This window comes from Atractosteus spatula, chromosome 1, assembly GCF_055471065.1.
Source record: "Atractosteus spatula isolate fAtrSpa1 chromosome 1, fAtrSpa1.hap1, whole genome shotgun sequence".
NCBI classification, from domain to species: Eukaryota; Metazoa; Chordata; class Actinopteri; order Semionotiformes; family Lepisosteidae; genus Atractosteus; species Atractosteus spatula.
In genome coordinates, this window is record NC_142706.1 from 61,346,011 (window position 1) to 61,363,298 (window position 17,288).

Below are 17,288 nucleotides of genomic sequence, written 5' to 3' on the forward strand. Positions count from 1 at the left end.
AACAGATGAAGCTGCTCTGCAGAAGGAATCTGATCATCTCCCTTCCACGTTTAACAAACTTTTGTATAAACAATCCCCTGCTGATGTCCTGGACAGCTCTTTTAACGCTTTGAGAAAAGAGGGATCTGGTTTAGTTCCATGAGAGTTCCCTTCACAGGACTAGAGAGCAGAGACGACGACATCTGTGATTGAACGGCCCACAGCAATAATACAAAGTCCCTGCTTCAGCACCACAGAGCCACTCCAACCGGGACCCCTGCATCACCCACCCCACCAGAAAGCCTGCAGGGGCTGGGCTTGAAGCCTGAATTGCGACGCAAACTGCAGAACCATCCATTGCCCTAATTTACAATGTGTGCATGCACATTGGGGGGGTTGGCGGTGCACTTCCACTTAAATGCACAATAGCTAAAGGGAAACAGACAGCAGAACCCCGACATTTCCTGCTTGCACCAGCCCCCATATAGTGTCATGCAGGGCAGGGAAAACAAGAATTTAAAAAAAATGGATTTATAGGCTTCCAGTAACTGGTTACTGCTCAAAATTAGGGAGAGCAAACGCTACACAGGACCAGCTTAATAAACAGCTGAGTAACTGACAGCCGAGCTGGATCAATTGAACACAACCCCCCCCCAGTTGCCAAGAGGGGGCACTCCTCCACTAATGGGATTAGCAAGGTGACTACAGCAGGGAAAAACACCCCTGTGCTGCAGGAGGTCTCCCTGACTGAAGCCCACTGCATATTCTAGACAGTAGGGAAACAGGTGGGAACCTTACATGCAAAACCACAATTCACACTTAAGAAAAAAGTCAGAAACTCTTTGTCGGGAAGGGACAGCAGCCACCAAGCCTGGGATCCCCGGAGGTTTCCTCAGCCCTGCCCACTCGGAAACTGTTACTCTAGCTGATACACAGCGCTGTACAGAATTGTTCAGCAAAATGTTGTAAAGAGCCCTACAGAAAAAGACTGATTGATGGAGCTCCCGTGACAATCAAGCCAATCTGAAATTGAAAGGTTCTGGGACGCAACCTGAGAGGTGTTGTGCCTGCTGTGAATTTTCAGAAACCTTGCAACAGTTCCACCTGTCGTCAGGAGCACGGTGGAGGACACGGGGGGGGGGGGGGGGGGAGTTCAACTGATGCTACAGAGGTTGCTTGGTAAAGAAGAGATCCCCAAGAGGGCAGCTTTACTGTCAGTGGAGAGGAGCCATGTACCGTCAGCAGCAGAAAGGGCAAACGTTTCTATACGCGCTAGCGCTGAGACACGGGCGACGAATTTGCCCCCCGTCACTGCTTCTGCGGAAACACACGACCCCCTGCACTCAGCCTGAACGCACCGGTACCGCTCCAGCCCAGACCCACAGCCCCCGGCCAAGAGGGTAACGAAACAGGCCTCAGAAAATAGATCATGGACACCAGGGAAGCAACAACAACAACAACAACAAAAAGCACTGCACGGCCACTAGAGCGGAGGAGCTATTTTTAGAAGCAGCTTCTTTCTTCTTTGCGCGAGGATGGATGTGGGACGGCTCCAGCACGTTCTGCTCACAAAGAGCCGCCGAGCGCAGCGGGGGAGCCGCACGCATTTCTGAATGGGTTTGAATCCTTCCTTCGGGAGGGATCTGTGCACATCAGTGCTGGGGGGGGGGGGGGGATTTCAAATTTTAAAAAGCAAAAATTTTCAAGGCAAAGGCCACTTGTGTCCAAGAAAAGGAAAAAAAATGCGCCCATCCAAAACTGCCTTCGAGGACACAGCTCTCCCTCTCCCTGCGCGCGCTCCCGCTTGGCTCATCGAAAACGCACTTAGAGGGGATTCCTGATTACGTCATTGCTATCCCCGCAGGAAAGGAAAAAAAAAAAACACATGACCAGCAGCACTTCATCCATCTTCTCTAACATCGAGCAGCCCCCCCCCCTCCTCCTCTGTACTGAAGACACCCCCCCCTCCTTCACTGGCCAAGTCACGACACACTATTGATCACCACACAAGCAGCCCCCCACACACCTCCTGCCCCCTCCTCCAGCTGGCAAGCCCGTGCACAGAGGAGAATGAGGAGAGGACAGGAGAACACACGCCTTCTGCAAAGCAGTGTATTTAAGCTGATTTTTTTTAAACGGCACGGCAGTTGCAAACGATTTAGCCCAAAAGAGTCTACCTAAGCAAAACCAACGCCCCCCAACCCTTCCTGCCCTCTCCCTGGGCTACCCCCCCTCTAAAAGCAGGCACTTCCAGAGGGATAATTGCAATCACACTCAATTAGCTCCTTCTGCAACTCTCGGCGCGGTCCAGATCCGCACGCCGGTGCCGCTCAAGGCAGCCCGCACGCTTTTCAGACCAAGGCAGAAGCACAGACCGTCAGAGGACTAGGCTACAGCAGTCTTCCACCAGGCAAATTCTCCCCTCAGCCCCCAGAAAAAAAGCAGAATGAAACCGGTGATCTCTGAGCAAGGCTCTGCCAACCACTGACACAAGCGGCACAAACAGCCAGCCCGGCAGGAACCTGCTGGACTCCTCTCTTTGAAATCGCATTCAAAACAGGACAGATGCCTTACTTGCGTCTGTATTTTCAGCCGCACAGGGGTTCCCGACAAGTTCAGCTCCCGTCGCCCTTCAGATCAATCGGCACCACAAGGCTCCCGACGAAGAAGCTGACGACACTTTGATCTCAAGGAAAGCCGGAACGGATTCCATCTCCCCGCTGCACGGCTGCCAGTGCGAGTCTGGGTAACTGCACACGCTCGCTCTCTGCCTGCCTCAACCCCAGCCCCCCCACATCTCCTCCTCCTCCTCCCTCTCTCTCTCTCTCTCTCTCTCCTGCGTTGTGGATCTGGATTTTGTGAACGAGGACAGCTCGTTCTCCGGCCCCCTCTTTTTCTTTTTTCTGAATGGAGTACGAGTGTCAGAGATCCCCCGCGCGCGCACTCTCCCCACCACCACTACCCCCTCCCCTCTCCCCGCTCTGTCGTGCGCGCACTCTCGTTCACGCTCTCCCTCCCCGGACAGGGTGGCAGTACAAGCGCCAGCCAGGGTGACGGGCCGCGCGGTCTAGCCCTGGTCCCCAGGCAGGAGATGTGCCAAGGGACGCACGCACACACACAGTCCGCCAGATCATCAAATTCTTCATTAATACTTTTAGAAACTGCAGCCCGCCTCCACTCAGGCAATGACTGCATCAGGACTCAGCTCTCTCGGTGTAATTGGTGAATCAGGAGAATCCTTCCCAACGTCCCTGGTTTCGTCACACAATGTTGAGTGCAATGCCTGACACTGCACTATTTATTTTATTTTTTTTTAAGTGTGGTGGGTTGCTGTAGATGGCTCTATTAGCAGAGCTGGTACACAACCAGGAGCTAAACCATTTTTCTTCCCTGTTCACGCTGTCACAGTTACTCCGCAGTTTCAACACCAAAGCCAAGCCGGAGCGCCAGGTATCTGACCACTGGAGAGCAATATGAGATTCACAATCTGCGCAGCAAAAGGAGTAACGGATCAGGACACTACATTCTGTGCATTCTGGCGCACTATGGCTGCCGTCGCATCATCCAGGTGGGGCTGCACATTGGTGGTGGTGGTGGAGGGGAGTCCCCATTACCTGTAAAGCGCTTTGAGTAAGTGTCCAGAAAAGCGCTATATAAGCGTAAGCAATTATTAAATTATTAATTATTCTTCTTCTTCTGAAAAAGACACCACAATAATTTTATTTAAAGGCTTAGAAGCAGAGCTTGGGGTCACTCCTGTACGTTTTACAAAGCCTTCTAAACAAAGCCCAAAGTAACAGACCCTGCCAGATGTTTTGATCACTACCCGGGCAGTCACCATCTGATACCCCCGCTCTGTCGACCCGGGGTAGGAACGGCCCCATTGTTATTCCATGCTTGTTGAGAAACACGCTTGTTGAAATTCATTATGATTTTTCTCTTGCATTTAACAGAGGTCTCCCTTCTCATCAGCATCAATATCACCCTTCCATTTTGTGCGTTTTTACAAGTTTAAATATCCACTGATCGCTCTTGATCACAGTCCAACGATAAATCACAAGTTTTGCCAAGGTACATCCATTACAGTACAGTACTGCAGGTGGAGACTGCCGTGCTATGGCACTCAGTGCAATGGTTTTGGGGGGTAACTGGACATCTGTTTTGAATGTTCTTTTCACCTTTTCATTCCATCACTTATTAATTTGCACCAATGAGCTCTCATATTTCGTTTCTGATTCCGCTTAGCCAACGATTGCGGAGCGCAGAATGCCTGCAGGGACACCCGAAGAACAAGTGAACTACAGGTTAGGAGCCCCACTGGTCATGTAGTCAAGAAAAAGGACCTAATCCAGAGCATCGACAAACGGCCGCCCATTGCCAGAATCCCGAAGATTGGGCATGACAAGTGCTTGGATTTATCAGATCGAACGTACAAAGCGCTCACCAGAACATGCATGCAAAGGCACTGAGTTCTGGACTCCAGTATAGATAGATATCTATCCCAAGCACAGCTCCCGGACTCCATCTCACCTCAGACACACGAGAGCAGAAAGTAAAATTGCACCATGTGCACCCATGACCCTCTGGCTCCACCACACTCTTCATACAATCTGAGCCCACGGCTTCCTCTGCCCAATATTCTTCCGTAATCAACGTTCGAACAGCTCTTACACATTGGAAAACAAGACGATTACCATTCTCCCACTTGGAATCTGAAACTGCCCACCTTGTGATTCCGGTCCCGGTTGGATTTGTGTCAAAACATCCCCTCTCGCACTCAACAGTATTCCATAAAAGTGGTACTGTACACAACACCTTACAAGCATTTAACTGGAGCCACAGAATATTCTTCAAACATCAATTAAGCAAGGTATGCTCCCGAGACACACATGGCAAGAGGGTAAGGAACAGAAGTTTTGGTTAACCCTGGTGATGTCAGCCACCACACGCCAATGACCAACTCCTTTACAGATTGTCCCACCATCTGAGAATGGAGTCATGCCTAATTAAAGCCACTCAATATGAAGCTGTGCCGCTACCTGGAGTGACTAGCGATGCCGTAGGAACAAAGTCAAGGGACTGTCTGGAAGATGCACAGATGCCTGTCCCTGACCTAGATAGTCGAACAGATTGATGGTGCAACGGGCAGACAAGACTAGCAGGGAATTACAGAAAGTCAAGACAAGAGAAAGGCAAAGACAAGACCTGGACAAGGCTGCCTGCTGGGACAATTACTAATAATAAGCAAAGTGAATAAAACGTAGGCTGATGTAGTTTACTCAATCTCGGATTCCCAGGGCCAGGATCACTGTGGAGACAACGCAGGCCCATCTGAACCCTCCCTTTCCCACAAAGCTCCTCCCATTCCCCCTCTTTAATGAGGCTCACAAGGTGCCCGCCAGCCTTCGTGGGCAGCTCCTGAAACATCACGACTAAATTGGAACCGTGTCCCAAACTGATTTCAACAGCACCTTGATCCCCACCACTGAGGCCTCTACAGGCCCCTATGACAAACCCACGATTGTTTTATTTTAAATTACAAGGCTCTGGTTTAATTTACGGGTCTTAATTTCCCTTCTTGGCTCAGACGAAAGGAAATGTATAGTCTAAGTTTTTTGGGGGGGTCGTATTTAGAAGCACATATGCAGCAACATCCTCAACCTCAAACGAAGTACACAATCTAGTTCGCCACAACTCCGTTGGCATCATAACAACTAGGGCATTAGTCAATTAAAAACTTCACGGGGGGAAAGCCTGATGAGTCGTTACTCCACTCGAGGAAATGAGAATTCTTCCTCGGACAAAAAAAAATCACAGCAGCAGGCCACCTTGTAATACCCACCGGCTCAGCCAGGAGTGACCTTCCGGGAGCCCAGGAAGCACAGGGACAGAGTGGAATTTAGCCTGGACACCGCTACTCTTACAAACAGCATCTTCGGACCATTAATGACCAGGAAACTGGTGTAACATCTCATCAGTGCAACCACGGTTCAGAAGACAGGTCCATTCAGCACAGCAAGGTCCACTCAAGACGGAAACCGACTCGGGATGACCCCTCTTGAGACTGAAGCCGAAACGCTTCTTTTGCCTTTTCACTTTAAAATGCGCATAAGGAACGCAAATAAAAAAAAATCTGACAGCCAGCACATTCCGTTGGGGTTTCAAAGGAGGGTCACGCTGGATGGTTCGCTTAAAGAAACACTGTTAACCCCACTGATGGCTAGAACTCTTGAAGGGTTACATCTTGACCCAGTTGGCTCTAACAGCTGATTAGCGGTTAATTGATTCTAGTGCATCATTAGCTTCTTGAAAGATCCTTCGTAATGAAGGAACTGGGGAATCGGATGAATAAACAGGACCCTGTGTGGCTTCAGCGCAGAGAAACCCTGTGATGCTTTAAGGCTCTCTGGCTACCAGGGTCAGTGATCTTATTTAAAAAGACAGGTTTTACTCTAGAATAGAGCAGGGGAGTGTTACTCTGGTGGCACAACACACTACGCTGTAGTTCTCTCTCCGAACTCACCCTCCTTCTCAAAGCCTTAATCCAGCAAAAACAGTGTCACAACAAAAGTTTAAGATGCCGGTCCATGACGGCTCTTGAATCATACCTTTAAATCCTTAACTCAGAGGAAAAATAAGATCAAATGAGTAAAATTGAGCTGCTTTAAATTGACTAACCCTTCCTGCAGCTAAAGACTTCTCTGCACAGAGGTTCACAGGCTGACTAAGGTGACAAGTCTTGTCAAAGGATGCAAGCAACACAGACGGGCGTGGGGGAAAAAAATGATGAGTTGTATATGTGTGCATTTGTTTGTGTTCTCAGTCCTACTGTGTAATTACATTTCCCATCACAACGTAGTCAGGACAAGCATCAAAAAGCAATGTTTGATCAACTTGATGAAAAAGAATCTCGGGCTGTGATCTGCTGTCTCTAACCAACGAATAGACTATAAAGGAAAGTTACTGCTACATATAGGCCTCACCCAGCCTGCCCTGGCTATCAGATCCTCCCAACTAATGGATGCAATAGATCTACTGAAGGAACACATTAATTAAAAGCAAATATCCACAACAGTTTTTAAACCACAGCAATCTAAACTTCACCATGCAACAGAGCTGGCAGAGTTCTGTTTGCAGTAGCTTGCATAATGAATTTGAGGTAACATTTTGAGTACAATTGTGCTACACAAACAAATTCACACATTTGCATACACCGTTATGTTGTTAAGAGTTTATGGGGCTATAATACTGAATGCAATATCGGTATCTACTCCTTGTGCTCCGGGCACAATCCTGCACTATCTGTATCGTGCATAAAGGATCCACAGGATCAACAAACAGACAGCAGGAAAGACATCGAGCCTCACACTGCTCCAGCGCTCAGGGTGAAGACCCCCACCGCCACAGTGGGAGACAGAGACTGAGAAGTGGGAAAAGGGGAAGAAAGCTCAGAGAGCAGGACAGGAGAAGAAAGACAAAAAAGCAGGCTGGGGGCAACAGAAACTCAGAATAATTTCTACTCATAAAGGACAATGTGTTGTTCACTGCTCACACATCCGAGTGTGACGGGCGCAGCGGAGGCTCCCTGCACGGTATCACATGCTGCCACATGACCCCCCTCCCCCCCCGGCAATGCCAGCCGACACCAGGAAGTGACCTTTCCAGGGGAACCCCCGCGCAGCCCAGCTGGTCACCGAGCTGATCACCCAGCTGATCGACCCGTTTGATCCAGCACAGGCTTTGTGGCTCTCCATTAAGGGCACTCCAGGAGAACATGAGAGGAACAGCAGGGGAACCAGGCTAATCCAGTCCTGGGGGAATCACTGCACTGGGTTTTCATTCCAGCCTGACTCTCCACAATCCATACCAGCTCTGGCTTAACTGGTCCAGGTGAAGGTGCTCAGCAGTTTTAAAGAGGTCGAGAAGACCTGGAGACACCCCGGCCTTCCAGGACCAGGAGTGGACGGTCCTGTGATGCAAAACATTCAGAAGAGGGACGAGAGGCTGCCTGGGGCTGTTGTGCTGGCCTGGCTGTTAAAAATGAAAGGATCTCATTCCAATTGTTTCTCAGAAAGATCCCAAAGAGAGACATAAAGGAAAAGCCGATGTTTAGGGGGACATCCACAGGACCAAACAGATCAATTACCTCCATGACACAGGACTATTGATCACTCAAGTCAGCTGCAGGCAGCCCCTCCCCTCTTTCGGGATTCGCGGCGACACCGATGGCCCGGAGAGGGTTAAATTCGGAACTGGCACTCTCGACCGCCTCGAGGAATGTGCCCTTGCTCTGCCCAGTACCAGGGCCAGCCGGCTCCGCTCACCTCCAGCGCCGATCAATAATTCAGGCCGAGAAGCTTGCCGCAGACACGCCAGCACGCCGCTCCGCCAGCGCGGCGTTTATAAATAGAACTGGCAAACCTGGAATCCTTCTGCAAATGGGGGGGGGGGGAACACATCCCGCTACTGCAGATGGAGCTAAAGGGAGGAAGAGACTGGAGATTGGCCGCAGAAGCGTATACTGAGAGCAGCAACGCTCTCGACATTAACTGTGGCAAAGCACAGACCCATCCGCTGTCTATAATGGGTCTTTGGAGGCTCAGTCGAAATGTATTCATCCAAGTTTTTTTTTAACCTGTCCGGGTGGATTTCCAGGGCACTAGCTTTCAAACATTTCTAAAAAGACCCGGATCTTTAAAAAGCCATTCAGCCAAGCACTCTGCCACAACCTGCGTGCCAGAAAGGGGATACCCCCACAAACGCTTTTCTGCAGCACTGACGACACAGCAGATGCGCATGGTCCTCACTTAGACCCGTTTGACAGGCAAGCGTAAAGCACCAGGGTTATTTTAAATAGTACCACATGGAAAAACACAGGGCTCCAATTACATAGTGGTCTCATCCATTCCAGATTTTACAAGCTGCACGCTCTTCTACAAATGAGTACTAATGATCAGAAAAGCTACTGAATTGCTTTGACTTTCCAAATCTAATTCACTCACAATGGTATACAGAACCTGGCAATGGCTTTGACAACCCAGCTCATAATACCTGAACGGGATCCAACTTTGCAGTACAAGTCTTGCCAGTTCTGTTATTAACATCTTTACCTAACTCACAAAAATAAAACACTGAAACCATCTTGCACAGTGCCAACCTAAGTCATCATCTCTTAATGGTCAGCTGACTAAAACTACCATATCATCTCTGAATTCCTTTAATTTGCTTCAGTTACCTAAACATCTAAAAAATAATCCCCCTTCACAATCCCAGAAGATCACATGTTCGAAGTGGCAAAGCAAGGCTCTGTACTAGAAGAAAGAGCGTTTATGAAATAAAACATTCAACCTTTCCATCGCCTAATTAATGGTGCCATTACACAGCTGTTTTAATTATTCAGCATCGAAGGAACGCTCATTCCTCACCCCGCACATCCGCCTCATGAATCAAGGCCAGCGCAAGACAGGTATTTCATAATGCATGCGCAGGCTCAACTTGGGGGGGCTGATCTCGAAACTTTCCTTATTGTCCCCCTTCATCAGCCACCCTCCCTCTCTCCTCCCCACATGGGGAAGAAAGCTCAACAACTTCAAACCACCAAGACGAGATCACTGAGGAACCTCGTTCACAGTCGCTCGTTTCTACCGATCGGACAGAACTCCTCCCTCGGCTTACTGCGCTCACAATCTCGGGATCTATTCAGAGGCGCAAAAACACAACCGAGCACAACATCGTTCCTTTCCCTTGGACACTGGAGCGAATGGGCTTGTTTAAAGTGTTCATGATCAGCCCTATAGACTGATGGAAAAGTCAGCTTCAAAGGGCAGAGCTTCACAGGGGATATAACGCGATGCGTATCCTCGGGTCGAAAAGGTCCACGCTGCAGACCCTACCCACACTGATCACACACCAGAGGACTCATTATCTGACCCTAATTCAGATCAACGCTTCAACCCCCGAGAGATACTGAGGGCTAATCCACATTGTGCTGATGACTGATCGCAGCCAGCATGCCCCAGTGACACTGAAGAAAATCCCACTGATCCGAGGCTATCACAAACCAGCTGAGTAACACCAGGAGTCCTGGAGGCCTTCCTCCGCACTGAGGGCAAGCCTGAGCAGCCTGCTGCACCTGGACGATGGTCAAGCAAAAGAATGTCCTCGTTTTAACAATCATACATGACATTAATTTAACCTTTTGCAATGTAAAATGTTACTGTGACAATCCTGATCTCTGGTGAAACAAGGCACTTGTACACTCACTAACACCTATCATCATCTCTTTGGAGACCTGGAGAAATGAACAGACGAAACCTGTGCGTGGTTTTGTAACTCCAAGGGAACCCTTCACCTGGGGAATGCAATAAGACTTCTACTGTACAGCAGCTCGATCCATTCAGATCTTAAGAGCTGCAGGTTCTAAAGCAAGGTATATTAATGAAGCAAAAAAGCCAGTAAATGTCACACAACTTTAACCCAGGGGAGCACAGCTCCTCAAAGGTCACTGTCCAGAAGATTACTCCCTCTCTAAAATCTCCAGGACATTAAGAAGAAGGAAAGGCTTCAACTTATCTAATAAACAATGAGTCCAACTAGCTCAGGTGAAAAGAAAATCATAAGACCTACTAGCCCTCTAGGACTGGAGTTACATACCCTGGTTTTGTGCTTGAGCCTGGGCCGTGCATAATTCCTCAAAATAAGGCACCGCTTTTAAATTACGTGACAGCGGGCACAACTTGACAGGGCCCAGACTGCTTTGGAATGAGAGCCTTATTTCCACCCCCTGCAACCTGCAAAGGAAAAACTACCACATGGAATAAAAGAATATGGAAATACACCTCTCCCCTACCCCTCACGATCACCGCAATTAAACAACTAGTGGAAGAAGGGCCAGAAAGGTCTATTTAAATCCATAGGCTTTGATTTCATATAAATCATTAAGCCAGGGCTGTAACACACAGAACTCCGCAATATCCATCACTGGTAATGGGGTTGCCAAAAAAAATTACACTAATTCTGTTCACTGACTATGAAACTGAATTATTCACAAGGATGAAAAACCGAGATTACCAAAAGCTGATTTTTAACTATTTGCAAGCAGTGGGGGGAAAAAATGCTGATGGGGCTTTTTGAAGAAAGGGGAGCCATTCATCACAGATGTGGCTTCTGCGAGGCTTGATGAAGCTGAGGTTCGGTGAAAGCCATTTGTCAACTATATTTCACTTGTCCTGCCCGGCACACCAAACCCAAAAGTCCCAATGATTTATTTGGTAGTCATCCCAGAATACAAACAAAACCGAAAAAATGCCCATAACTGTGAGAAGAATCCTGCTGGTAGAGATCAAAAAGATTTATTAACAGACATCCATACATATTTACCCTGTGAGACTTTTCACACTTATTTGGCTTAAAACACTCATCAAGCATTAAATCATTCCTTTGGGTTTTATCCTCTGTTCATCTCATAAATTCAGTCTCCAATTTGAACTGTTATGAAATTTATTTTAACAATTGCGAAATTTTGCTGCAGACTGAATGCAGAGCCCATCACTATTCACCCTTCACCTCGAGCAAATCGCTCACACCTGACAGACCAGGCCGTTTGCAATGCAGAAGCCAACAACCACCTTACTAATAAAGAACAGCTTAAAATACAATCGTTATTTAAAGAACAATTTAAAGCTCAAGTCCAAGAAATCCCCATAAACACCTTAAAATCCCTTCGTGAGAAATGACACCAGCCAGCAGGCAGAAGCGGTCAGGAGTGCAAGAGGCTGAGGCTGCAGCTGCTGGGCTGGGGGTCAGTACCTGGCTGAGGGGGGGAGGAGGTCAGGAGTATCCGAGGGGCAGCTGCAGGAGGGACCCAGCAAGACGAAAGAAGGAAGGGAGGAGAGGGGCCCAGCGCGTTTCTTATAGTGTGTTCGGGAGGTGAGGTTTCGGAGAATAATGAGGTACAGTAACTACTCGAACCCTTACATGAACGCCTAAGGCTAGGTCTGCGGAGCTTTGCTAGGTTCTTTAAAACCGAGCAGGAGGTTTCGAGTTTACCAGAAATCAGCTTCATCGGGGGTGAAGATAAAAGAATTCAACTAAAGGGGGCTGAGGTTGGGCGATGGCCGGGGTTGAAAAGCAAGAGTTAGAGAGAGACCGTGGGATTATGTTCCATTTTTACAGCTCATCCCCTCCGTACCATATGATAGAAACGTATGATAGCCTCCCAAACTCACTGCATTCCTACAAGGTCCTTCAGCTCTGATGCAGTACAGGTTTAGCAAGCTCCAATGCGTTAATCAGTTAGGAGCGACGGTGGCGCAGTGGAAGGGGCCCTGGGTCAATTCCCAGGGAGACAGTCTGCGGGGAGTTTGCATGTTCTCTGCGTATTCACATGGGTTTTCTCCTTCAGTCCAAAGACATGCAGCTAGGTTAACTGTCTTCTGGGAAAATTAGCTCTCATGCGAGTATGTGCATGTCTGTGGTCGGTCTGTGTGCCCTGTGATGGACTCGTGTCCCGTCCACAGCGTACCCTGCCTGGGTACCCCGGTACCGGATAAAGCATTCAGAAATGGATGGACCGACTCTCCAAGCGCAGTATTAACTTCTGCTTGTTCTTCTGGCACACTGAAGCCACGCTGCTTGTGCCAGCTGCCATGGTGAATACCAGAGGGAACTTCTGTAGTTATGGTTCACAACTCTCCCCTCTCTCACTCCCTGGAAAGTAGAAAGATACAACAAAATACCCTGGCCTTCTCAACCTCTCAGCCCCACAAACGAAACCAGGCCTCCTTTCTCAAAGCCATTCCAAGCAGACAGCATTTCAGTCTGGCGCTTCAGTATTTTTTCTGCCCTGAAATCAACCCTTTATACACATACTTACTTCCATACAGGAGTCCAGGGAGCGGGGGGGGTCAGCTGCATATAAGATGGAGCTCATTCCCCATTAAGAATCGGCGATGAGGTACAAGAGCCCACCTCCCTCCTGCTCTCATCTGTCAGCGGCCCTGCGCGTTCGCAGTGTGTGAGTCACCCGCTCCCAACAATGCAACCAGCACATCCTTCACACAGACGCGCACAGGAGGGGGGAGGCGAGCTCTCCATTGAGCCACTCCGCTCTTCACAACCAGCGTGCCAGCTACCCGGGGGCATTTCAGCGGCATCTGCCCCAGTCCAGGCTGGCTGCCTGCCGCCCCCGGGACTCCAGCGACCTCTCGGCTCAGTACACGGCGGGACCCGAGGCCCCGCTCCAGAAACACAAGACCAGTTAACCCAGCCCCCCCCCCCCTTGACACAACGCCCACAAACGAGCAGCTTGGACATGGAGGCGGGCAGGGAGTCCAACCTGGAGAGGGCACGGCCCCACCCAGCCCCCAGGGACAGCGCAAAAGATAAGCCGAGTTACATCCACTCCTGCCGGGGATGACACCCCTCTCCCCCCCCCCCCCAAATCTCTGACTGCAAGGCCTCTCAGCGGCGCTGCCCAGTTCCCATGTGCCCCCACTCACTCACGCCAAACAGTGCAACCCCCCGCCTTCGCTCCCCGGCGTAGTGATGTCCTTGGTTTGAACCCGACGGCAGGCACCCACGAACCGTGAGGGCCAGGCCGGCGTGCCCGCGGGGAAGGTGCCAAGCGCCCTCAGCGGCTATCTCTAACCTGCAGTAAACTGGAACACGGGGAACCTGCAAGCAAGCGGATGTTTCTGCTCGGGGAGGGGATGGACGAGAGGGTCTCGGCCGATACGGTGGTCAAACGGGGGGAGGACTTTTCTGGACGCTCCACTCAAAGCGCTGTACAGGTAATGGGGATCCCCTCCACCACCACCAGTGTGCAGCCCCACCTGGATGATGCGACGGCAGCCATAGTGCACCAGAACGCTCACCACACATCAGCCATCAGTGAGGAGGAGAGCAGAGTAATGAAGCCAACTCATGGATGGGGATTATTAGGAGGCCATGATTGATAAGGGCCAATGGGAAATGTGGCCAGGACGCCAGGGTTACACCCCTACTCTTTTCGAGAAATGTCCTGGGACTTTTAATGACCACAGAGAGTTAGGACCTCGCTTTTACATCTCATCCGAAGGACGGCGCCTTTTACAGCATAGTGTCCCCCGTCACTATACTGGGGCAGGTAGGGACCGCAGGTAGGGAGACGTTTTAAATTGTGGTCATACCTGAAGGCTGAAGAAACTACACTACCGTGGCAGAGTGATCAGGTAGGCTTGGGCACCAGCACGGTTCACATTAGCCAGCAGCCATATCACCCTGCAACTCACCACTAGCAGCCCACTGAGGCTCAGCAGGTGTGAGCCTGGTCAGTAGCTGGATGGGAGACCTCCTGGGAAAGCTAAGGTTGCTGCTGGAAGTATCAGTGGGACCAGTAGGGGGCTCTCACCCTGCAGTCTGTATGGGCCCTAATGCCCCAGTACAGTGACAATATTGTAAAAGGGCACCGTCCTTCGGATGAGATGAGAGACCGAGGTGGTTATTAGGAATCCAGTGTCCTGGCCAAAAAACATGGTGAACTGGCTTCACCATTCTGTTCTTCTCCCCACTGATAGCTGGTGTGCGGCAAGAGTACTGGTGCACACTGGTGGTGGTGGAGGGGGGTGCTATTACCTGTAAAGCGCTTTGAGTGGAGTGTCCAGAAAAGGACTGTATAAGTGTAAGTAATTATGATTACTTAGTGTGTGTGTGGGGGGTTGCGGGGGTTGGGGAAGACGATCACGTACGAAGTGATCGGTGTGTTGTAGCAGTGAACCAGGGGAACTGGGAGCGCGGAGACGGCATAGTGACCGGTTCAGCGGGTTTGCAGCCCGCACTGCGCTTGCGTGGCCGGCTGGCGGCGGAGGAGGAGGACGCGGGTAGTTTGTTGTTTGTTTAAAGGGGTCTGGCTGGGCACCGCTGGGCTTTAAACTGGGGGGGGAGAGGGGGGATGGGAGGTGAAAACGCGACCCCCCGAAAACTGTAATTCATCACTTCGTGATACTCGGCTGAAAAACGGGGGGTTAGACTGTCCGAAGAGAGCTCTCCTCGCTCACATCACCGCGGCACGGCTGCGGCCTAATCCGAGCGTCGCATTCGCACAGCTTCCAAATAATTCAGACAAAAACCGTGACGACCCCCCCCCACACACACACACACACAAAAAAGGCATGAAAAGGCAAGCCTGCAACTCGTTTATTTTCGCAGAGTGGAAGAGTGCACAAGCGGCTTCTGCAATACTGCTGCCACCATCCTGATAGAGGGAGGGGGGTTAATATCGAGGGGAAAAAAAAGGTTCAGACGCTAGATCTACCCTTAACGGGACGAGGTGGTATTGAGCAGGACGCTGTCCTTACAGTAAGGCAGAACACGTCGTCGGTACAGGAACACGACCACCAAAGCGGAATATTAGTGGGATTAGGAATGATGCCGGTTTGAGGATTTCTCTTCAGCACTGAAAGTGCACACCCACAACACAGTACCGACTCCCTGGCCGTATTAGGCTCTGTGTCTTCGATGGCACGGCTGCTCCCCACGATCCTTAGCCCCAGTATTGCACTATAACCAAGCAAATTACATGTAGATATCGCCTTAATTTAATTGCACGCCCTGCCCGAGACCAGTCCTTCGAAAACGTCTTCAAAGTGTAACCTACACCACAATACACACTGCATACGTATATACACATTTCTGTGAGCACACTACAAAAGCGGACACAGAAAAGAGTTCCACTTAAAAACACGAATTCCCCCCACCCAGCCAACCAGTTACTGTACAAACACAAGCTTTACACCGTAAAGCGTGAAGTTGGAGCTCAGTACGCCCACAGCACACGGGGCCTAAGCAGACGGGCCACCTATCCTCACATTTTTTAAATGCCCATCATCTGCGTTTTGAGGCGGGATGACATTTTTATACGTTTAAAAAGCAAACAGAAAATCAGATCTGGTCTCTCTCCGTTTTGCTCACAAGGATCTGGGCTCGGCGAGAGCGCCGAGCTGTGTGCCTCCACAAGTGGTATGAAAATGACTAGAAAACACACACAGGTGGTCGCGCAGGTTCTGTCCGCGGAGAAAGACGCCCTCCGACCCCCGTCGAGAAGACCAAGGTGAAACCCCACATCGCTTCCCACCCGAGACGGCTTGGGAGAAGAGGAAGACACGTCGACTCACCGTGGAAAAGCGTCCTCATTCACAGAAACACGACCCGAACCCCTCGGCGTTTTTTTTTTCCTCTCTGAAGAACTTTTAAGAAATTGTCGGTCTCATTCGGGTCCTCGACTTCTCAAGTCCGTGGCCACTCGGTTGCGGAAAAAAGCTAAATAAATCGAACAATCACGCCGACTTGTACGGAGCTGGGGGGGAGCAAGTTGATTACAAAAATACAGCTAGCCTGTCTCCAGGAAAAATGAAAAAAAGCCTAATATTATTCCCCCCGTCTCCAAATCGACACAACTAAATCGCCCGTGGGAAGCAAGGTAAAACGAGGAAAAGGGAGAAACCATACATATATAAAATGAAATGTTTCTTTAAAAAAACACTAAAGAATAAAGCCCCGGGTTTAAACTAAAAGAGAAAAGAAAGAAAACACCATTCCCCTCGGCTCCGGCTTCTCTGCGCAGCGCGTCACCGCTTCCTGTGCAGGTGAACTACGTCAGCTACGTCCTGTGTACTTCGTCTCGGCGGCTCATTGGTTTTTTTAAGTCTCCCGTTACGTCATATTCCCCTGCGGTTTGCAACAGCAGCGCATCGATGCATGTGTTTTACATATATGAAATGGATCTGAAAATATATTTGCATTGAAAACGTAACTTCAAACTAATCGGGGTCTTTAATTATATTCATTATTTTGACATATTTGAGATGCAAACAATTTCATGAATAATCCCCCCCTGCTTTACAATCATGCTGCTAATAATACTACGTACCACTAATTATATTTTCGTGACTGAATGATGTTTTTGGTAGGATCAAACGCGTTTTAGCGAGCTTGATCCGTTGTAATTGTATGGAATGCTCACGGGAAGGTTCATTAAGATTTTTTTTTTAAAATTTTTATTTATGCTTAACAAAAGAACAAACATTACAATACAAACAAGAGTACATATAACAATTCCAAACAAAAATATCGTCAGGGTACATACTACTACATCAATTCAAGTTATGAAAAAAGATTAAACAAATTAAATAAAAATAATGTCCGCACCGCTTTCATATTTTTGCATTTCGAAATAGTCTGCAAATACCCCTTTACTTCCATTTCAAAATGCTCAAACACAGGGTACCTCCCAGACCACTTCATTTTATGAATGTGATAACGAGCCAATATAA

The 17,288-nt window shown here is 49.3% G+C and overlaps 1 protein-coding gene across 22 annotated transcripts in view; it reads right to left on the reverse strand.

The window, feature by feature from the left end:
• The window catches only part of r3hdm2 (R3H domain containing 2), a 56,010-nt gene extending 39,348 nt beyond the window's left edge, over positions 1-16,662 (reverse strand). For 10 of the 22 annotated variants that reach the window (XM_088914430.1, XM_088914355.1, XM_088914305.1 and 7 more), the window contains exon 1: positions 16,131-16,569. In XM_088914430.1, coding sequence (XP_088770556.1) covers positions 16,131-16,149 — 19 coding nt within the window. In that variant the 5' untranslated portion in view covers positions 16,150-16,569. Of the gene's footprint in view, positions 1-16,130 lie in introns of all 22 variants that reach the window. The other 12 variants (XM_088914456.1, XM_088914347.1, XM_088914330.1 and 9 more) reach the window with 6 other exon arrangements.
• Positions 16,663-17,288: the final 626 nt, after the last annotated feature.